At 37.7% G+C, this 22,887-nt stretch overlaps 1 protein-coding gene across 4 annotated transcripts; it reads left to right on the top strand.

Moving 5' to 3' along the window:
• The first annotated feature begins 5,434 nt into the window (after nucleotides 1–5,434).
• Nucleotides 5,435–22,814, top strand: ptprc (protein tyrosine phosphatase receptor type C). 4 transcript variants are annotated; one of them, XM_017413565.3, is made up of 31 exons: nucleotides 5,435–5,707; nucleotides 9,747–9,764; nucleotides 11,135–11,347; nucleotides 11,509–11,649; nucleotides 11,833–11,859; nucleotides 12,009–12,278; nucleotides 12,387–12,617; nucleotides 12,705–12,818; nucleotides 12,970–13,101; nucleotides 13,220–13,360; nucleotides 13,715–13,879; nucleotides 14,714–14,910; nucleotides 15,014–15,074; nucleotides 15,198–15,306; nucleotides 15,502–15,536; nucleotides 16,325–16,434; nucleotides 16,562–16,652; nucleotides 16,900–16,976; nucleotides 17,077–17,113; nucleotides 17,199–17,296; nucleotides 17,529–17,654; nucleotides 17,770–17,927; nucleotides 18,189–18,324; nucleotides 19,033–19,182; nucleotides 19,395–19,485; nucleotides 19,593–19,732; nucleotides 19,897–20,022; nucleotides 20,112–20,234; nucleotides 20,328–20,488; nucleotides 20,975–21,110; nucleotides 22,028–22,814. In XM_017413565.3, exons 1-31 carry the CDS (start codon nucleotides 5,644–5,646, stop codon nucleotides 22,346–22,348), a joined length of 3,999 nt encoding a protein of 1,332 aa, XP_017269054.1. In that variant the 5' UTR covers nucleotides 5,435–5,643; the 3' UTR covers nucleotides 22,349–22,814. The 4 variants fall into 4 exon arrangements, with proteins under 4 accessions (XP_017269054.1, XP_017269055.1, XP_017269056.1 ...); XM_017413566.3 differs by having other exon boundaries at nucleotides 5,436–5,707; nucleotides 13,754–13,879; XM_017413567.3 differs by lacking the exon at nucleotides 11,135–11,347 and having other exon boundaries at nucleotides 5,436–5,707.
• Nucleotides 22,815–22,887: the final 73 nt, after the last annotated feature.

Below are 22,887 nucleotides of genomic sequence, written 5' to 3'. Positions count from 1 at the left end.
ATTTTTTTTTAAATCTAAGCTTTACTGAAACAGCTTTACAGTCAGTACCATCCAAGCCCAGTTAAATCATCTTCTAGGTGACATTTCAAGTGTTAAAACCAGCAGGCAGAAGACGGAAAGCATGAATTCTGTTTTTGACGATGCCTGAAACTTTTAACCCACTTACAACGTGTAGGTGCACCTTGCAAGAGTAGAGGAAAGACTGTGTGCATCAGGGTGTAGCACGTACATGCATCGCCTGCAATCCATTTTTATCTCACCACCCTGTGGTCACAGCTGTGACTGCAGAGAGGAACTAACTAAGCAAATTTCAGTAGGCAATCTCTGGCCTTCTTCTTCCCCTGTCTTTACTACTGTTTTATGGCATCCAAGAAATTTAATTAGTAGATGACACAAGAAAACAAACAAAAAGGGGATGAAAGATGATTTAAGGATACGCAAAATTGATATATGAGAGGAAGCTGAATTAAAAAACCTTTCAGCAACAACATGTTACACACTAAAGTTAAAAAAAGAAATTGGGGAAGCTGTGACACAGTTTCTCATCTAGACCACGCCTTCTTCCTCAGCACCTACATAAAGATCCAGGGCTGAGAATAGAAGCTAAAACATATTTTACTGTTAACACCAACAATTATGTTAATTTGCATTGCACAGTTTCTGGAAATCAGTGAAACCCAGCGAAGCACTTTTGGTTTATCTTCATGTGACATTTACTTCTTGACAAAAGAGAAAGTTTCAGTTGTACTTTTTTCATGAAACTCCCATTAAGTGTGTTTTTAGTACAATCAGGAATGATCTGATCTTTGGTAATGTCGGTGTTTCCCCTGAAATCTTATAATACAAAGGATGTTCTTCTGTGTGGGAGGAAAAAGCGAATCTTGTTTCCCTTCATTTTGCAGCTTTGCAGGTTTCTCTCTGATGGATGTGAAGCAAAGAGCTGCTGAAGTTCAATGAGCCTAACTGGGGATTAGTAAAATTTAATCAAAATTGTATATATATATATATATATATATATATATATATATATATATATATATATATATATATATATATATTATTGGTATACAGTGGTTACTACAAACAAAAACATATCTCTTGTGTTTTAGTTTTAAGACTTATAAACAAGACTTGCTAAATTATTACAATTCAATGAGTTACAAAATTTACATGCAACATTTTTAATGATTTCTATCAAAATAGGAACATCTTAATTTCTATTTACAACATAAAAGATGTTTTTTCTTTATGTCAAAGACCAGATTGAGCCGCAACAATAAACTGGAGACTGAACACAATGTTAAGCTATTTAACATTTTTATTAATAAAAAGCTATTCAAGTTAAAAATCGTCAGCAGCAGCATCATTTCTGTGCAGACTCAGATCTTTACATGTCTGGAGCACCATTTTGATGTTTTATAAGAAAGCAGTGGTCAGTGGTCACTGGGGGCCAGCATGAAAGTGGCTCAGACTGATCCAACAGGCTGGTGCTGTGGCTGGGGTAGAATCCCCTGATCTGAGAAGGTTGTCCAGGCTTCAGTCCATCATTATTAAAGCTGATCACCCCCTTCACAGAACTGTGGACAATAAAAGCACTTGTAGCCACAGACTGATTAGTATAAAAAACCCCAATGAACGTCACAGGAAATCCTCTTTCCCCACAACTCCTCCCCCTATCACCCACCCACTTTATAAAACTGTCTCGTGTAGCAACTGAAAAAAAGCACAGTAACTAATGTTAGTGCTGCTTGAAGTGCAATGCTACTGCTTTTCTGTGCATTACACAGCGTAAGGGCAATTATCTCTGACAGCGAGCCACCTGCTCGCTGAAATCACTCTACAGGCCTCAACGGGCACGTTTTAAATCCCCATCTCACAGGTGCAGCCCATTAATACAGTCATGCAGAGCCAGACTGCTGCGATACCACTGCTCGACCAGTGGGGATGCAGAGGGGCGTCAAACCTCGTCTGATATGTGCTGTTTATTGGCTGGAGTCATCTGAATGATAAGACTCATTACGCAAGAGCAGCTACAGCTGAATGGTCAAATCATTGATGAAGCATTCTGTTAGATGTTACTGTTCTGAATGAGTTACAGGTTTTTAATGAAACTGTCGCCTTGTCTCTGTAAATTTCATTTACCATTCACACACAAGAGTGGAGTTTAATTTAGTTAATTTTTTGTAAAAAAGAAGCCATTTTAAAGACAATTTAAACACTAGAATAGCCCCATGGTTACCCTGGTATACTGTGCAGCAGAGGTGATAAACTCCAGTTGTTGGGGTCCACTGATTTGGATGTTTTACTTGATTTAAATGAATGGAATAATAACAGTCTTTTGCAGAACATGTTGACTCTCTGACAAGGTAATTCAACCATTTGAATCAGGTGTGTTGAAGCAGAAAAACAGCTAAAACTTGTAGAAGAGTGGACCCCGAGGAGTTGAGTTTGACACGCTTGTTATACAGAATAAGTTAACAAAGCTACTTATGCACCAAAAGTAGAACAACAAGCTAAACTGGGGTGTTTTTTTTTTTTTTTTGTAAAACCTCACAATATGGTGACCTATGATTCACCTTGGGTTTTTTTTCTTCATGCACTTGTGTTTGGACTGAAAATGTCACTGCATAAAGACAAAGTAAGTGCAACGTTTAAAGTTAGTTTGGTGTTAAAATGGTTTAAAACATGCATCGCTTTTAAGATCTAAGTTGTTTTGGAAGTAGGACTCACTTGTCAGCTGTAGGAGGCAGAAATGATGTAATATGTTGCTGAATGTTTTTATTTGTCAATTTTTTAGTTTAATTTTGAATTAAGACAACAGGTCTCGTAGCAGTGAGGCGAGTGAGCAAGAAAACGAACAGGCAAGAGAAAACAGTTGGAGATGATGAGAAGATGATAATAAAAATAATGTTTCTCTTATCAAGGAACATTATAGTGAGTTCTGATTAACAAAAATCTCTAAAGGGACGCAAGCATTTTGCAAACCTAAACCTGAAAAATGGCGGGACGTGTTGCTAACTCAACATTTGACCACAATGTTCATGTAGGATACCCAATTTTTAATTTTTTGGGAAAAGGATATTTTTAAAAAATGCTGTAAATAAATCTGTTTTTAAAAGGTTTCATTGTTGGGACAAAATACGACAAAACTAAGGAGGATGGAGGTATTGCTATTTCAGATTTTCACATAGTTCCACATTACCAAACATGCATACAGTTTGCTGAGTTTTACCTTTTAGAGGAAGTTGATCGAGAGACCTACAGTAAAACAGCACATCATTGTTTCTTTTTGCTCATTTTATTTAAAAACAAATAGCATTCCTTGGAGAAATGCATATCGCTCACTGTCATGCACGGCAGAGTTTTAAACAAAGATTTTATGTGATTTATTAGAGTCAGGAGCATGTGTTGAGAATGACTCTACCAAATGAAACCTTAGCTCAGTATCTGTAAAAATGACTGAGTTGTAGCCTTTTTGTGGTGGCTAGGGTTGAATAGCTGTGGTGGCCATCTTGAATGGTATTAACTACAAAAGGTAATCAGTTATGGTGATTATTTTCTGAAAGTTGCATTAAAATCCAACCAGTGGTTCACACAACTAGAACACGCAAATTCAAACACAATCTAAGATAGCAAATACATTATCACCTCCTGTCACGAAAGGCGGGTGATAAGCATTGCTCATTTGACTTTTTGTGACCGTCTCAGATTTAAACTCAAACCAAAAGCAGCGGTTTGCTGAATCTGTCTAATCGAGTATTTTTAAGGCTATGCTAAGTCTATTTAAAAACTCCACTTCCACATGTTCGTGTGATCCCACGAGGTATTCCGGATTCATTCACATGTGAAAAACATGGTAAATTCATGTTTTTTTTGTTTTTTTTTCTGTAGAGGAATTTACAGCCTAAAACATGCAGACAAAGTCGAGCTGGCTGTCCTTAGAGGACATTGTGATTGCGACACAGTGAAACGCTTTCATGTTCTGTACTCAGAGCTCAAGATACCAAAAGTGTGACAATGGGTCGTGAAACCTCTTTCGCTTTAAATGCAATAAGCAGTAAGTTAATGTAGTGTTTTAGTGGTTTCACCTTAATTAAGTGTGTGTGCTGATCCAAGGGGCTGGTCTGTTTGCAGAGGAAAATATCAGCGCTTCTGCACAGTTACTGAGAACTGTGAGTTCTCAGTATTCACAGACAAACTCACTAAACAACCAGCAAACTCTGACAACAGCTTCGTTTTGGTTGCAAGAGCACAGCGCTGTTTGCTTAAGAACCACTTCCTGATTATGAGACTCTGTACTTTCAAAGTGGAAAGAACCAAACATCATGTGTTTTAGTCTTCTCAGAGGAAATTCATATTTAAACCTTTGTCCTAAAAATATAATAATAACTTTGACAGAAACAAGACACCTTCCTATATGCTTTGAGCTCAAACTTATTTCACACAGAATTTCAGCCATGAAAGAAAAGGAAACCTTTCTCTTGTTCAGAATAAATAAAATGTTTATTAAAAGTATAACAAGATGTGCCCTGTTGATTCACATCTTCCTGCCACCATGCAGAGTCAAATGTCTAACTATGGCAGGATCGAGTGAACCTCTGTCAGTTCAACACCAATTATCTAAATCTGCTCACTCCCATGTATTATTCCATTAAACTGCATGAAAAAAGCTGTATTTTATCTGGATTCACATCAGCTCACTACCCGGTGTGAGAGCCTCACCCCCTGGAGAGTTTTTTACTCCTCTTCTTCCTCTTTCATCCCTTATTTTCTTGTGTATGTAAACAGAATTAAAGCATTTTGGGCTTCAAGGCAGAGCGTGCTGATCAAACACCATGCACGATCAATGACTTGGAGAAGATCTAACAACGCTCATACATGTAGCCGTTTCACACTGGATGAGCAGCAGAAATGGAGCCGGTGGCCGCATGTTTTCTCTCGTTGGAAAGAGAGTGGGAAATCACAACCCTGGAGGAAAATGTCAGCGCAGAAAGGCCATGGCTCGTACACTGAACTGTTGACTTCTTGTGGACGAGCAGCGTTGGGCCTGAAAGCTCTCCTGCAGGGGGGAGTCGGTGAAAAACAAGAGTTGGTGTAAGACGTTTCCTTACTGCAGGTTCTGTGAGGAGTTCGACTCAAAGAAAATGCAACTTGAAGTTAGTCAGAGAGCCGACCTGAACCTAAAGACTCGCATCGCTTCATTATTTTCTCAGCTTTAAAATAGAGAAAATCTATCTTATAAGTTTGAATACTTGAAGTGAAAGGCTGCTGCTTAAAGACGAATTTCACCTCTTTTTCATAAGTCTGATGGTTTTTTCACACTTGAGCAAAAGCATGTGAAGATCAGACAAGCGATGGCTTCCTGTTCTTGGTGGCGTAGCTGAAATGAAACTTCCTGTCACTAACGTGAAGGAAGGCTCTTTTGGTTTGTGTGACATCACTCGCACTTGCTTAAGTTGAAACCAGAAGACAGGTTTACGGAACAAGTCCAGGAAGCTGCGTCTATTGATAACTTATGTAGTTTGAAAAAAGTCAACGTTTAGGCGTTCGGTTTAGTGTTCCAAATTGAGCTTCAGTTTGGTGTTGCTCATCTCCAGGACTTTAAGGTCCAGTGTGTGTTCACACACACCCTAACTCCCAGATATGGCGGGTCTCTGTGGTCTGAAGACCGTGCTGCTCTGGGTGGTGATCGTCGGCTTGGCCAGCTGTAAGTAAACGTTAAAACTGAAGCTTTTTTTAATAGGAAAACTGTAATGAAAGAAGTAGTGTTTTTTATGTCTGCTTGTGTCTGTCATCTGACAGAAAAATCTAAAAAGAATAGTTTTAATTTATGCAAAACTCTGAGGTGATGATGTCTAACCCTCTAACTTAAGTTTTTGAAGCTTTGGCAGCTGCTTGTTAAGTGTGTGATTGTGTTTATGAGCAGCACAATCGCAACTTTTTTGTGTGTGAGATGGAAATATAAATCTGTCAGCAGACAAGCTTGACAATACCTTTTTTTATGTGAAAAACGAAAATGTAATCATTTAAACTGAGGGCAGAAATTACAAGCTACAGTATCTCGAGCCTTTGAGTTGCTCCTGCGTTTGTGCCGTTTCTTAAACTTTACGGAGCGAAGAATGGCAGACAGTACGACGGCACGCCTGTGATGTGAGAAGCTGAAAAGTGACAGGTTTTATGAGCCCCTTTGGCAAAAGAATCAACTCTTATGTTGAATCAAAGAACGCCGTTAATAAGAACAACGCTGTTTAAAACACCACCTTTCATTCGCTACAAAGTGAAGGGAGTTTTTGGAGTCATGTTTCTGTTCTGCTTTGACACGGTGCATGTGTGTGACGGCGGGAGTACTGTACTGTATGTGTGTGTGTGTGTGTGTAGGTGGAGGATGTGTGCATGTGGAGTTATGTCTATCAAAGATGAGAGGATTTTCTGGGGTGTGTCTCTGCATGCTCTTTGCTAACTCCAGTCACTGTGGGTGTTGTATTAAGATAAACATCTGAGTGTGTGTGTGTGGGTGTGGGTGTGGGTGCAGTAGGTGTGCAGACTCACCTCATCGTCACTCAGTTCTGCTGCTGTTTGAAACATTTTCTTCCTGTTTTCACTGAAATGTAAAAGCGCCACACTTATAAAGCACCTTTTTAACCTCCATTTTCCAAAGATATATACTCTTTTCAAAGAGTGTATATAATTCACACACACACACACTGTAAAGAGTATACTTGCTCCTCCACACTCATGCAATAAGCATATCAGGGCTGGGGAGGGTTAGTGACACCCACAGACACGTCGACACACTGCAGGGGCTGGGGATCGAACCCCCGACCCTCTGATTCTTAGACAACCTTCCTCCTACTGATCCAGGCCTCGTTACATGTCTATACATGCATCCTCATCCCATTTTATTTCACTCTGTCGTCCTCATCATCAGCCCTCATCACTGTTTGTCGTTTGTTTCTAACTCTACATTACTTTAACAGCAGATATTTGTTATTTAGATGCATTTTCCCTTTTTCTAATCCCTCGTTTTACTAATGAAAACCGTTGCCATTGTTCCAAAGTGGGTCTGAATTTACTTTTACATTTTATTGTACTTTAGCTACCTCAGCTGAAGCCAAAGGAGCAGACTGAAATGATAAAAGTGTTTAAATTGAAATTAAAACTTTGCTCCGGTTGTTCCTGTTCTGCTTTTTTTCCCCTCTGACTCTGTCTTCAGCTTTGTAAAAAACTTTGAACGACTTTAAGGGTTTTATTTGACATGTCTTTAACATCACCCAGCAAAAGTGCGCCATTTGTGGTTCGTCTTGCTGTAGCTGCAGCAGGACAGAGTTGTGACCACTTCCGTGTACCATTCTGAGCTGCTTTTTGTTTCCTGGCACAGCCGAGCCGAGCAGCGCGAGCAAAGACGCAGAGTACAAAGTAAATGACTTTAGATTTCGTGACACGAAAGGGGAACTGCCTAAAAATGAAGAACTGAGGTCAGAGAGCATAATTAATGCAGTTTCTGAGGGGGGTGGGCTCGTCGGAGGGAAAGGGGAGGCTTTGTGGTGAACATTAAACATGACAAGATTAAAAAGCACACATACAGATACTGAACACTGATATTTGAGATAAAGATGTGAGAAACACATCCGCACATTTCATCAGTGTTTAAGCAAAACGAACAAAAAGTAATCAAAGAATTCAGTGTTTGAGTTTTCATTAAAATATAGTTGCTGCTAACTTTTGGAGTTTTTCCTCTTCGTTTGGCCTTCATCTTCCTCAAGTTCTGCTGCTTTCTCTGCTTCGTTTGAGGAAAACTCGAACTGGCTGATGCAAGAGTGAAAATAACACCTCCATGTCACACTTTGCCCTGCTGACCGTGAAAAAGAAAGCAAAGAAAGTGCCCAAATAATCACAAAAACTTCAAACTGCTTTCTTTAACACAGCTGAAACTTATGGGCCTTTGTAAATAAAAAAGAAAACAGGAAGACATGCATTAAAAAAGCTTTTTTTTATTTTCATTCATGAGTAAAGGTCATGAAACTGAATTATTGTTGATACGTCATTTGCAATTGTTCACCCTAATTTTCCATTTGAAGGTTTTATTGTCAACCAGAACAAGATAAACGATAAGAAAACAAAATATATTTACCAGTAACTTGATAATAATCTGCTTATGAACATAAAAATGGTTACTTTTGTCTGTTGAGGTTTTAACATTAATTTTAATAGTGTACAACTCAAATAATTAAACTGAGGAATGACTAAAGAGTGACTTTATTCTTCACTGATCTCTTTCTGTTTTAAAGTAAAGTGATGCATCATATATTCATTAATGTTTGTCCTGCAGTTAAATGTTAGACTTTTTCTTTTACATTTATAGAAACTCCTAAATGATTTATAATAAGGGACACAAAATGTTTTCATTCCTAACTTGTCATCCTTTTAAGCTTTTAAGGTTGAGATGCTGAACTCACTTTAGATTAAGTTCATCATGAAAGATAACAAGTTTCTTGTGAACTTTTTTAACCTATAATAACCTTTAATTTGTTTGTCGGTCAGGATCATCCCCACTCAAGAAGAAACAGACACATCGTGATAACGAGACAAGATCTGTTCAAATAAATATTTACTAAATCCTTAGTTTATTAAACTTAAATATTAAATGATGATGAACGCCTCATTAGTCATTTAATGGGTTTTATCTGCTGATTTAGAGTTAAACACAGGTGAAGAAGGTGACCAGTTTGATCCTTAAATATAAATTATTGAACTACATCATCACCTAATGATAGTTTAGGAGCTCTGAGGCTCTGTTCTCTGTAATTCATTAAGATCTGTTTGTCTAAAAGGAATATTTAAAATCTCTGTTTGTATTAATTTCTCACCTGTTTTGATGAACTAATCATAAACTGATCATTAGCTGCTTCAAACCTGGTTAAGACGGAGCTCTTATTTAAAGGCTGTTTGTTCCTCTTTTGCTTTCTGGTGACTTTTCAACAGTTTTTTGTTCGTTTGAGCAGAGAGTTACCAAGTTTTCACACAGTTGCCCCTCTGAATCAGCTCACAGCAGTTTCTAATACCAGACACAATGAGTTTGAAGTGTCAGAGCAGAGAGCGTGCATCTCTGCTCCATGCTGCCAAACAACAACGAGCCAAACCACATCCTGCCTCCTTTCTGTCTCACTGTCCCTGATCCGCTCCGTTCATTTCTCCTGACTTCTCTCAACAGGAGCTAATGAAGGAATGTGTTTGTGTGGAGTGACACGCCGCAAAAAGGAGTTTTAACTCTTTTTATTTTGTTTTACTCGAGTAATCAAATTAAAACTCAAACGTTAACAGCAACAAAACATCTGAAACACACTTTAAATATGATTTAAAGCAATGTTTGTATTTGTTTTGTCTGTTTAAAGTCTTTAAACGTGAGCCGGTGGAGTGACCAACACTTTCTGTAAGTTTTGGGCGGCTCGACATTTCAGTGCAAGGCAGGAAGTCGTGGTTTGCTTACTGAAATAGCGAGTGTGGCTCTGTCGTGTTGTCACGGCAACCAGGTTTTACAGCGCCGCCTCATCCAGATACGGCGGCCATTTTCCTCCTTCAGCCTGACAGTGGTTTGACCTGAACAGAGAGGGCATGGAGGGTGTTTGAGGAGAAAATTAAAACACAGAACATTTGGAACATGTGGTCTTTTATTTATTAAATTGTCTTATTATCAAATGTGATTTTATTTAAAAAGCTGACATTTTTTCCCATTTCTGTGTTTTCAGGTCAAAGTACCGGAACAAGTGAGTGATGATTTTTAATAACTTAATATTATTCTTGCACATCAAAATGTTGTTCCAAATCCTTCTGCTGAGCTGCTTCACTTTTACTGTTTCAGCTTTATTCCAATGAGCACATTTCATTCAGACGGAAACCTTTTCCTTGTTAAATTTACTTTGATAAAAATAAGTTTTTATTTGCAGTTTGATGAGTTACGCTTTGATTGGCTCAACAAAGTTTTACTTGCAACAAAAGCAGCAAAAGTAAATCACTCGGGTCGTCGCTCACAAAATGAAATAAAAAAATATCAACAGTTGTACTGACTGACTTTTACACACAGTGAGTTTTAACGTCTCACAGTTATCAACAAAAACACGTACAGTAAACTTCACTCCTGGGCTCATTTCATAAAATGTTGCTGCTGATGTAAGAAGCATTTAAAATTACACAACGTGCTTCTTTTTTTCATTAAGGCTTAATTAAGGAAGTAGTTACAGAAAGTATGAGGAAGAAAATCTCTTCTCTGTAAGGTACGGTCGGCTCACTCTTTAACCTGCTGCTTTTCTGCTGTGACATCATGACTCGAGCGTCTAAATTAAACCTACAAGTTGTTTATTTTTTGTTATATTTATAGTTAGGCACAATGGAGCTCATTTATGAAAAGCTTTATTTGACAAAGTCTCCGATTTTTGACAAAACTTCTGGATTGTTGTGAACATTTAGATAAGGATCATCAACTTTTTCTAACCTCAGAACACAAACGATCTTATTTATGGAGTCGGTGAAACAAAAACCTGTTTTCTGACAGGGATCACCTCAGTCCTTCAGGATGGGTTTGGATAAAGTACCATCTGTGTTAAATTTTATTTGACCCACTGACCTGTAGAAACTTAGCAATGAAACATTTGCAACAAAACCAATATTCATGGAAATAAACTCAGCTGAGTGTGAGGCATGTTGTTCTTGGATGTTATGGTGGTTGATTCTTACTTTCTTTGGACTCTTTGATTGTTTAGTTTCTGGACTGACTGTGAACTTAACTCTAATGAATCCAAACACAGATAGATCTGAAAAAGAAAAATGTCAATAAAAGAAGGCTTGAAAGTGTTGTATAAGTATTTACGTTTGCAGGGATTGCTCTCTCTGGTTTATTCCATCATCTGTTTGCTTAATGAACTTATCATTTACTGTATTTACTTATATAAATATGAAATACTCTTTAACTAATAACCTTTAGTTTTTAAACAAAGTGTTAAAATATAAAGGATTCAGAGTAAAGACCACCTGCAACAGCTTGAGTAAACCAGATGTTTTGTTTGTTTTTCCAGCTGCATGAATTATTTTAATATTACAGAAATGAGCTTTGAGATGAGTTGACTTTTTTATTTTTTAGCCCCCTCACCTCCACGCAAAGGCCCAGTTTCTGAGCCTCCCACCATCGCCTCATCTTCACTCAGTGGCCCAGTTTCTGGGTCTCCCACCACCACCTCACCTCCACGCACCTCGGCAGCAACTACTGCCACAACCTCCCTCAAAACTACACTCAACTCTACATCCACCGTCTCAACCTCCTCAGTTCAATCATCCTCTTTAACCACCACATCTGGTAATGGTTTCTAAGTTTGTAGTTTTATATAAGGTGCATTAGTGCCACTTCTGGTAAGATAAACCCTGAAGTGTTTTATTGAAGCTTCATACAAGGTAAGATTTTAGGCAGTGGAGTATTTCAGCCTGAAGGTGACCTCCATCATGCTCTCTAACCTGCAGTCGCTCCTCCTGCAAACATCTCAAACGAGACCTCTTCAGCACTCAATTCATCCAGCACACAATCACCTCCTCCAACAAGCAATCAGACCACCATCTCACCTCCAGACACCCAGAACACCACAATCATCCCTCCTGCCACAGGTTGGAACTTCCTTCTTTATTTTATGGGATTCTGATAAAACTGTTTTACTAATATGAGTCTAAATGACCGACATCAGCATTAAAGAGATCTGTGGTGTGAACAGATCACAGTGTGAGGTGTTCTATAAACTATTGTCTTCAAGTTGTTTAAAAGTGTTTTAATTTATTATTTTGCTCCTCCAGCTGCCACCCCACCTCCACCTCCATCGTGTGAGTATCAGCTTAAACAGAATCCTGTTTCTTCACTTATTAATGTTGTTCTTTGTTATTTTTTTTCTTCACAATGACTTTTCTAGTGTACTGATTTTATTTATTCTGTCCAGAAATAAATAAATGAATAAATGTTGGTTCTGTTACAGGTAATTACACTGTTGCAAAGATCTCATCTGGCTTCCAGATTACCGTGAAAAACATTCCCACTGATTACAACATCATAAGTATTGCTGAAACAGGACGACCAGAGAACGAAGTTAAAGATTCCAACGTTTCATTTTCCAAACAAAGCTCAACACATCAATTCATCAATCTGAAGCCCTGCACTGATTATCAGCTGAATGTCACATTTATTGACATTAACAGCAGCAAAACAATCTGCAGCAGCACTGAAAATAAAAAGACATCTAAACCGAGTGAGTAAAATACATCAGACTGTCGTGTTGGACACTTTACTTTTTAACTGAAGAAAATAAGTTGGCTGTAAAACTGAGAGACATTTGTTCTTCTGTTAAATGTTTCAGGAGAACAAGACATAACATACAGCAACTGTGATCCTGGATACATCTGTTACCGAAGTGATTGGAACATCAGCTCTTCACAGTTAAAACACAACAATGATTCAGCCAAATGGAAAAATGGAGGATTTAATTTTGAACTTAAGAATGACGACTTTTGCTCTAATTTTACTGTAAACTTCACTCCAGAAAACTGCAAGAACTCCTCATTTACCTTCACCAAATACATTCCTTTTGGTGAGTACATAAGATCCAACTTTGTTTTACAAAAACTTTCATTCAGACCTGATTTTAATACATTTTTTGCCTTTTTGTTTTTTTCAGAGTTCATAAATCCAAATGAAATAAATCAGTGTAAACCTACTGGACTTCCTGCAGAGATAGAAACAGAGTTACCTCCAAACTGTCAGAATCTCAGTGTGGAGTACACCTGTTCAGGTGAGAGGACAGACAGTCAGCAGTAAAAGAAACAGATTTACAGGAGATTATTATTATTATTACTATTATTATTATTATTATTATTATTATTATTATTATTATTGAATGAACACCACTTTCTGAAGGAATGATCTCATCTTTGTCTCTTCAGGACCTGGAAGTGTCAACCTCTCCCTGTCTGATCTGGAGCCGTTCACAAACTACAGCTGTACTGGTCTGATCAAGAACTCTGATGGTTCCACACTGAAAACACTTCCACCTGTTGAGTTTAACATTGACTGTGGTATGTTGAGATTCACTTCATGTCAGTGGAAAGATAAAGGTTTTATCCTAAAACTGTTTAAAGTGAAGAACAACAACAGGTTCTGGGTTCATTGTTCATGTTTACTGTGTTCCAACAGAGCTGAAGATTGAAAACAAACAAACTGTAACCAACACTTCCATTGAGCTGAAGTGGGAAACAACCAGTAAGAACTGTGGTGCTGTTCTTCTAAAACTGAAGGAGCTTTCTTATACCTGCAGCTGTGAAGACAATAAAAGAAGTAAGTCAACATTTTCAGAGTTGCTCTTCTCAGATGTTTTTACAGCAAAACATTTTTATGATTTTACTGCCAACATTATTATAAAATGTTTGATGTAATCCTTTGTAAACAGAAGAAATTAAGATTAAAACAGACATGTTAATGAACATTAAAACACTGACTCTTAACTAAGATCCACTGTTCTTCAACAACAGAGACACATGAAGGATTTCAAGGGAAAAGTTTTCCTGATTTAATGTAAAATCTGAGCAACAAACCAAACTCCTGATGAACATTTCTGCTGCTTTACTTTTAGATTCAGTCATTTAAAGTCTGTATCTTCACCTGTTCTTATTATTATTATCATTAAAACAGATCTAAAACACCCAAAGGAAAGCAACAATCCATCTCCAGATGAAGGATCATGTAAATTTGATAAACTTGAACCGTTCACTGATTACACCTGTGAAGTCCAACCGACCTACAAGAACTTTAAGGTTTCTGGTAAAAAAACGATTCAACTGAAGACAAAACCTGGAGGTAAGAGACCAAAACTATCCTTTAAGGAAACTGATTGTATAAATACCACCAATATAAATGATTAAAATGCAGATTTATTTGATAGTGTGTGTGTTATATTTGTACAAGTGTATAATTTCAGTAACAGGAAGGTTTACGTTCATAAACACCTAAAACTTCACAACATTTAAACTTTTCATTATTTGAACCAGATTTACTCACTTGGTTTAAATTCTTTAGTAAATAAGTATAATTGAGAAAGCAAACTAAATCACATTTTATTATCAAAATTACACATTTTTCAAATATCTGTGATTTTAACCCAAATAAAATAAATCCTGACCATGTCTGATACCGACATAGAAATCAGTTTAAAGGTTAAACTCTGTTTGTTTTATGTCCAACATTAGAGTTTATTCTGTGTTATTTTGTCTCTGGTTTAAAATGACCATCAGTTCTGACCCAGTTATTTGTCTTACTGTACTTATTAATCTAAAGAGTGACGCCTTTTAGAGCAGCTGTTTAAGAAAAGGATGTTTAACAAAGAACAATTTATGACCTTTAGTTAAAATTAACTAAACATTAAAATAATCCTCAGATTTTCCAGTTAGTTCTGTTTTTATAAAGTCCTTAATAAAATAAATAAATAAAACAACATGAAGAAACTCTGCTTGTTATTTTAGTTTAAATCCAGAAGATGCTTCCAGTCAAAGTTTGTGATAAATAATTCAAATAATTGGAAAATATCCTTCTTTGTTTTTTACATTTTAACTGTTGTTATCAATCAGCAGATAAAGCTGAAGTTTTTCTCTGCATCTTTGCTTTTTAACGGCCTCCTCTCTGCTCCTCATGCAGTGCCGGACCCTGTTGATGGTCTGACTCTGACTATTATTGAAAACAATGGGATCAGAGTCATCTGTAAGAAGCCAAATCATTTTAAAGGACCTGATAAGGTCCTCATAGCACGTCTTGATGGTGGAAAAGACGTGCGCAACCATACGTGTGAATTTGAATTCAAAGATCTGAGCTACTTAACATCCTACAAAGTGGAGGTATGTTTGTTTGTTTTTTTTAATTTTACAAGAAAATACCAATTTTATTCCTTGCTTTTCTTTAAAATCTGATTTCTAATAAAGAGATGTTCTGTTTTTATAGGTGGTTGCCGACAACGGAGACTTAAGGAGCGAGCCCAAAACAGAACGCATTAAAACAAGCTGTATGATCTAAATTTATTTCATGACACAATTTATTCTCTTTATCCTTTTCACTCCCCCTCTTCAGACATGTTTCCACATATTTTGTCTTTGTCTGAAATATTTGGGTTTTGGTTGTTTTTCAGATAACGACAAAGCTCTCATTGGGTTCCTGGCCTTCCTCATCATCCTCACCTCCCTGGCTCTGCTTCTGGTTCTTTATAAGATCTACGTTTTGAAACGCAGAAAGTCCCAGTAAGGACTTAATTATAGTTTTATTTCCTATTTACAAGATAAGATAGAATAATGTTGTGCTTTTTACTGTAGAGATGTGTTTTTTTTGCAGAGCTAACTTTATTTTAGGTGGATTATTGCTGTTATAATTTGTGTTAAACTTTTTATTTTTTCCCCTGTGTTACATCAATGAGATGCTTTTTTTTCTCTTTGCAGTAATTTGAGTGAGAACATGAGGCTGATCCCAACAAGTGAGTACGTTTGATAGTATTTATTTGTTGTTGTTTTTACATTTTGTATCACAATATTAGGATCGCATATAGAAGCAGTAAAGTCCACATGCACCTCACACATGGATTTTAACATTTTATTACTATTATCACTTCCTACACACTGATGTTACTCAGAATCTCAGTGTTTTCATCAAGACTTTATTGACATTAATGTAATCTGAATTATTAGTGTGATATTAACACAACCAGAAGTGGGAGTTTGTATAATTTAGAGATTAAAAAATGACTGATAAATCCTGCAGCCAGTGTTGAAGGCTGTTATGAAGATGCAGAAAACACAAAAATAGCAAAACAGGTTTTATTTTCTGGTCATGTGACGCCCAAAAACAATTCAAAGAACAGACTGAGGTAACACAAATTTATATAAAACCTGAAAAACAGAGAAAGGAAAAAGTCTAAATAGACTTGAATTCAATTAAATCCAATATAACTGTATAATTTTCTAGTAGTTTTGTTTTGTCATAAATCATAACTTTATCAAAATTCTGTTGTTTGTTTTATACAATAAAATAAATACTTTTAACACCGACTTTAAAATGAATATTTCCTTAAACACTTTTTAACAAAGCAGAGGATTTTTTTGCAGAGAGATAACCAAAAAGAGCCTAAAACACTGGATTACATTGGGTTTTAAATCAGCGAAGAGCCCGGCCTGTTGTGTAGAAACATTTAGAAACTAAACAGGATGAGAATCGAGAAGAAGTTAGAGATTTTCTGTCTGAACCTCCTCCTGTTTTCTGTCGTAGATGAAGAAGAAAGCCTGATGCCGGTTGAGCCAATCGCTGGAGAACTCCTGCTGGAAACCTACAAACGGAAGCTCGCTGATGAAGGGCGGCTCTTCCTGGCCGAGTTTCAGGTACCAGATTGAGTTAATGGGTCTTATTTTTATCAGCAGTATTATTTATCATATGACTTAGAACAAACGTTCAGTTAGGTATGAACACAAATGTTAGTAACCATCTTTGTTTGTTTGTTTGTTTCAGAGCATACCCAGAATTTTCTCAAGGTACACGGTGAAAGAGGCTAAACAATCCTGCAACTCCCCCAAGAACCGCTACGTGGACATCCTGCCATGTGAGTATGACCGGCAGACATTACAATTATTATTTAAACCAACCTGCAAACTGTCAATATCATGATTAATTAGTGTATTTTTGCTGCCATAAGTACTTATTTACTACATTTCTTCATTATTCACATCAGATAGAGAAGATTACAGCAGGGCTTTGACATTTTATGTGAATTATTATAACATATATATTACATATATCTACATTATATATATATTATAACATCTTTGTGGGGCTTTTTTCTTAACTAGATGATTATAACCGTGTTCAGCTGAGCACAGGAAATGGATCGGCAGGATGTGACTACATCAACGCCAGCTTCATTGACGTATGTTAATATTTCTTTTTTTATATAAACATAAAAATTTAAAGGTTTTTATGTTTGTGATTTCTTCTCGAGTGAACATCTCTTTTCTTCTTCTCCTCAGGGGTACAAGGAACCAAAAAAGTACATTGCAGCTCAAGGTAAAGTCGTGTTTTTAGCTGTTTGACACACTTATTGCGGCTGTAGAAAGTATTATTTCATGTTATATCTGTGTGTTTGTTGTAGGGCCAAAGGAAGAAACTTTGAGTGATTTCTGGAGGATGGTCTGGGAGCAGCAGTCATCTATTATCGTCATGGTAACCCGCTGCGAAGAAGGAAACAGGGTAAAAACTCAATGTTGATCCAGATTTCCCTGCTGCTCCTCAAGCATTATTATAATGCAAATGATGGGCTTGGTCCTGTCTTTTATTAAAAACACAGTATGCTAAAGCAACCTTGCCTCTGTAGTGAGAATAGGGAGCAGATGGAAGAGATTCTGGAGGAGTTTAATGTTAAATCCTTACTATAAATGTGTTACATTTTGTTTTAATTTTCCTTGAACGTGTTGTTTTGCAGGCGAAGTGTGCTCAGTACTGGCCATCTCCAGAACGTGAGACTGAGATCTACGAGGAGTTTATAGTGAAGATGATCGCAGAGGACCACTGTCCGGATTACACCATCCGCCATCTGAGTCTGATTAACGTGAGTCTTTAACAGACAGAAGAAGGATGCATGTTTTCCCTTTGGTCCACATTCAGAGGGTTAATATTTATAGCTCTGCTGAGGTGTTTCAATGCGTTTGTGTGATTTCCTGCAGAAGAGGGAGAAGAACACAGAGAGGGAAGTGACTCACATCCAGTTCATAAGCTGGCCCGACCACGGCGTCCCAGGAGAGCCCCACCTCCTCCTCAAACTCAGGCGACGCGTCAACGCTTTCAAGAATTTCTTCAGCGGTCCCATCGTGGTTCACTGCAGGCAAGTAAAACATCTCATCTGAAGCCTCAGTTCATTCCACGTCTTTTACTATAATGATCATTGCTCAATATGTGCTCTTATTAGTTAATAAATGTATCATTAGCCTGTAATTGTGTAACTCTTTAAACTAGTAAACATTTGGACCAATCAGTCTGCCTCTCTCTCTCTCTCTCTCTATATATATATATATATATATATATATATATATGTATGTATGATAAATGATAGAAAAATCAAATGTACCCCTCTGTTTTTGTGCAGCGCTGGAGTCGGCAGGACCGGTACCTACATCGGTATCGATGCCATGATGGAGGGTCTGGAAGCAGAAGGCAGGGTGGACATCTACGGTTACGTCGTCAGACTCCGCAGACAAAGATGTCTCATGGTTCAAGTGGAGGTAAAAACTACGCACACACACGTAAACACAGAGATTTTACCAACATTCACATCAAACCCAATTTACTTTATTTATGAAGGGCTTTGAAAACAACCAGAGTTGACCAAAAGACTGTAAAGCACAAAAGTAATCATTAACAGAACATTAAAATCTAATTAAAGCAGATATAATATAATAAAGAATCAACCTACACAAATATTGGGACAATTAAAACAATTAATTTAAAAGTCAGGGAGTATATATTATATATAGAAGCAAAGCAGACAAAAATACAGACATACTAACAAGCTTACACCACTTTCTACATGGACATAAAAGACTTTGATTGTATAAATAAATTGTACAGATGATTTGTCTTTAATAAGAATGTCACCTTTTTATATAATTGAATATATTTGACATAAGCTGCTCCATATTTCACTGATAAATTTACTATATTTAAAAGAAAATAAACTGATTGAGCCTGAAAAGGAAGGAGCTAAAACATCTGTTCATTCAGTTATTTTAATGTTTTATTTATTTGGGAACATAAAAAATAAGCACACAATATCTTAACAAACTTTTTTTATTTCTTTGAGCTGAATGTGGCGCTAAGTTCAGTCCAATCAAAACGCAGACATGAGATAAATGTAGCACACAAACCCGTGGCTCTTTGTGCAGATTGTCTGTTGTTTGTGCGTTAATAAAAGTGCACGTGTCGCCACGCAGGCGCAGTACATCCTGATCCACCAGGCCCTGCTGGAGCACAACCAGTTCGGAGAGACGGAGATCTCCCTGTCGGAGCTGCACGGCACGCTGAGCACGCTCCAACAGAAAAACTCCGACAGCGAGCCCACGTTAATGGAGGACGAGTTTGAGGTTCGGGAACTTTTTTTTCTTACTTTATTGATTGATTAATTTCTTCATGCAATTACATAATAACAGAAAGGACAAAACTGTGTGGGAAATTATTTTGCTTTGACAAATTCATGCAATAAATCTTCAGTCTGCATCTTTTTGTAAGAATTATAAGTCATCTTTAGTCTCTGTACCACTTTTATTTTTAAATAATACATAACCTCGTGTTGCAGAGACTCCCCACCTTTAAAAACTGGAGGACGTGCAACACAGGACTCACAGAGGAAAACAAGAAGAAGAACCGCTCTTCGTCTGTCATCCCATGTGAGCACATCTGCCCCGGTGTCCACGCATCATGTTTACATCCAATAATTACTCCATGTCGGGTTAATTAGAACCTGTTTCTCTCTTTAACCTGGATCGAACCTCAGACGATTACAACCGAGTGATGCTGAAGGTGGATGAAGGACGCAGTCAGGACAGCAACCCTGAAGACGAGGAAGAGGAGGATTCATCAGATGAAGAAGACGATGAAGACTCAGCAAGATACATCAATGCCTCCCACATTCATGTATGTTATCCTACTCACACTTTAAGCTTTTGTTTGATAAATTGTCTCGAGGATTTCAATTATATATAGTCTAAATAAAATCCCTCATATAACTTTAAATGTGTCAGTTTTCATTTCTCTGTGCTGTACAGAACAATAGATAAATGTGTTTATCTCCCACGCAGGGTTACTGGGGTCCGAATGCCCTGATCACAGCGCAGAATCCACTGCCAGACACCTTTGCTGATTTCTGGGCGATGGTTTACCAGAAGAAAGTACAAACTGTAGTCATGGTCTCTGAGAACAAAGAGGTACTACAGCACAATCCACTTCTGATAATGCGTGCTAACAAACGCTTCTGGGACGTTTAGAGTTTGTTTTCTTGTGTCTCTTCTGACAGGACAGTGAACCTGACTACTGGAGTAAAGAAAAGGAGACATTTGGGGACTTTGAAGTGGAGGTGACAAGTACAGAGATCTCTCCCATTTTCATCTCCCGCAAGATGCAGCTCCATCACGTTAAGGTAAAGCATTCAGCCCGTCCCGAGTTCCCATCGTGCCACATTGGAAGTTTTATGTTAAGAGCTGTCTGAAGCCAACGCCACGTCTGTCTACAGAGAAAAGAGAGTCGTCTGGTGAAACACTTCCAGTTCCTGAATTGGGAGGGCACAGAGCTGCCGGAGAAACCTCAGGACCTCATAGATATGATCAAAGACATCAGGAAAAACTGCGTCTGTGGCAAATCACAGAGAGGCGTCCCCATTGTGGTCCACTGCAAGTAAGGAAACCTCCCAGAAACTGTCCAGGGAGGAGATTTGAACCCTCCTGAAGCCCTCGTAACTAAAGAGAGGAAGAGAAACCTGCGTACTTTCAGGTCCAGGGGAGGATTAAAGGAACAGCGTGTATTCAGACCGAACAGATGCATTTATCAAAAGAATTATGCATTTGTGTTTTTATAATAAATAATCAGTTCTGCCACTCCATATCTTCAGCTGCCTTTAAGTTTGACAGAAAACGTTAAGAAAATTGAGGGTGTTGGATCAATATTGACCTTTTAACAATAATTAATGCTGACAAATTTTAACTCCGAGCAGCATTCAGTCAAACTTGATTTATTATAAATTGAACATTTGACTCCTGTCAGGCTTTCCATCAAGTTAAAAGTAACTTTTAGGAGGGTGATACAGTAAATACTACTAGAGATACAGACCCAATAAAAGAGATAACTGGCTGTGTCCTTATTGTAACTCTTTTATCTCCTCAGCGATGGCTCGTCCCGTTCAGGGGTTTTCTGTGCTCTGTGGAACCTGATGGACAGCGCTGAGACTGAGAAACTGGTGGACGTTTTCCAAGTGGTCAAAACGCTACGCAAAGAGAGACGGGGGATGATCCCCAGCCTGGTAAGAAAAAGGAACCGACACCTGTCAAACCTCGCACTTTCACTACATTAGGTTGGAGCTGCAAAGCCACAAAGAAAAAATACTTTGTTTTCCTTCCTGCATCCATTTATGTCTTATATGGTAATTTGTACCAGAAGATCATGACTTCTCATGAATGACACTTGTTGTCTTATTTATCACATAATTTTAAATGAAAAGGAAAGAAAAACTTGATGAAACGCCAACACTGTTTCTCTCAGTACTCTGACTTCTTATCACTGTTTTCAGACTAAAGTTTTTTAATTGCAGATGTTTTCTTAGTTTTCTTTAAAAATGTTTTTACAACAAAATGATCAATAAAAGATAACGAACAGTAACCATGCTCACTGTAACAAGTAAAGATATAAGCAAGAGAAATACTGTAACTAGAATATGTCCTTTAAACCTTTTAACAAGTAGAGGCCTAAAAATGAAGCTGCTAGTTTTTCTACATTTCAGATTTCTCAGATCTCCTCAGTTCCTTCAAAAATATAGTTCCTCTTGGCTCTTTTAGCCAGCCTTTTGCAATTTTAGCTTTTGGCTCGATTTGCTGCATTTAGATTCTAACCTAGCTGTTTGATAGTTTTACAAAACTTTTAGCTACTTTTGACCTTTTGCTACACCTATGCTACTTTAGCTTTTAGCCAGCCTGTTGCTATTTTTAGTCTTTAGTTATCATTTCGCTGCTTTATCTTTGAGTTAGACTCTTGGTACTTTCAGCTCTACTGTTTTCTACTGCTCTGCCTCTTTCAGCCTTAATAACTCACACCTTTTTTGCAGAAAACATCCTTTTTATTTGTAAATTAAATTGTGCAGATGTGACCACTGGTGAAGTTTATTCTATAAAAGCCTGAGCAGCATTATAATGTCCCCCATTTCCCGTCCAATCTCTCTCCCAGGAGCAGTATCAGTTCATTTACAACGCTCTGGGGGGCGCCTTTCCTGTGCAGAACGGGGAAGTGAAGCCAGTGAAGGCTGCTGCAGCCGACTGCCTTCAGATTGTGGATGAAACCAAAGCTGCAGAGAAGCCGGCTGAGGCCGAGCAGCCCGCCGGCACTCCCAGCGGCGACCAGCAGGAGGCAGCAGAGAGCGCCCCTCTGGTGGCTCAAGGTGAGAAAGAAACCAAAACAGAGGAGCCTGCAAAGGAGACCAGCCCCCCCACAGAGTCCTCCCCCCTGGAGGAGACCAGCAATGGTCCCACTGCCACTGTGGAGGTCTGAGAGGAGGGGAGGGGGGCCTCGTCATGCATTTTATATCTGGGAAGAAACGCTTCACTTCAACGCTTTTTTTAAAAAGAAAAGAATATACAGTATTTTGAATGTACAAACATTGTAAAGCTATCATGTTGCTTCGATGGAAAGTTGCCTAAGAAATTGATAAAATAGCCTATTTTCTGTTTATTTCCAAAAGTATAGTTTCAACTGCTGTAACTTATAAATTATTTGTGAAAGAAAAATGAGAAGTTTACCAAATCTGCTGTTTTCAAACTAGGAACCTTAGATTTACTGTATTGTAAGAAACACCAATAAGATGCCATTTAAATATAAAATAAGTCCTTCTGTATTTTTTCCTCACTTTCTGCTATTGTTCACTTATATCTGATGTACTTTCTAAATTTGGTTCAGAATTTATCATGCAGCCTTGTACCTTCTTGGTAAAAATAAAACTACTCAAGTGTTGTACTAATACAGTGTATTATTTGTGGCTGAATTTCCCAGAGAGACACTCTGAAGTCTCACACCGGCTCAATGAAAGTTTA

This window comes from Kryptolebias marmoratus, linkage group LG24 (assembly GCF_001649575.2).
Source record: "Kryptolebias marmoratus isolate JLee-2015 linkage group LG24, ASM164957v2, whole genome shotgun sequence".
Classification (NCBI taxonomy): Eukaryota; Metazoa; Chordata; class Actinopteri; order Cyprinodontiformes; family Rivulidae; genus Kryptolebias; species Kryptolebias marmoratus.
Note: the sequence above shows the minus strand (reverse complement) of the source record. Positions and strands in the feature narration are given on the sequence as shown.

Coding starts and splice junctions, on each gene's coding strand:
- ptprc (XM_017413565.3), top strand. CDS start 5,644: ATGGCGGGTCTCTGTGGTCTGAAGACCGTGCTGCTCTGGGTGGTGATC. Junction 11,348..11,508: donor CTCTTTAACCACCACATCTG/GTAATGGTTTCT, acceptor TCTAACCTGCAG/TCGCTCCTCCTGCAAACATC. Junction 16,977..17,076: donor TCAACGCCAGCTTCATTGAC/GTATGTTAATAT, acceptor TCTTCTCCTCAG/GGGTACAAGGAACCAAAAAA.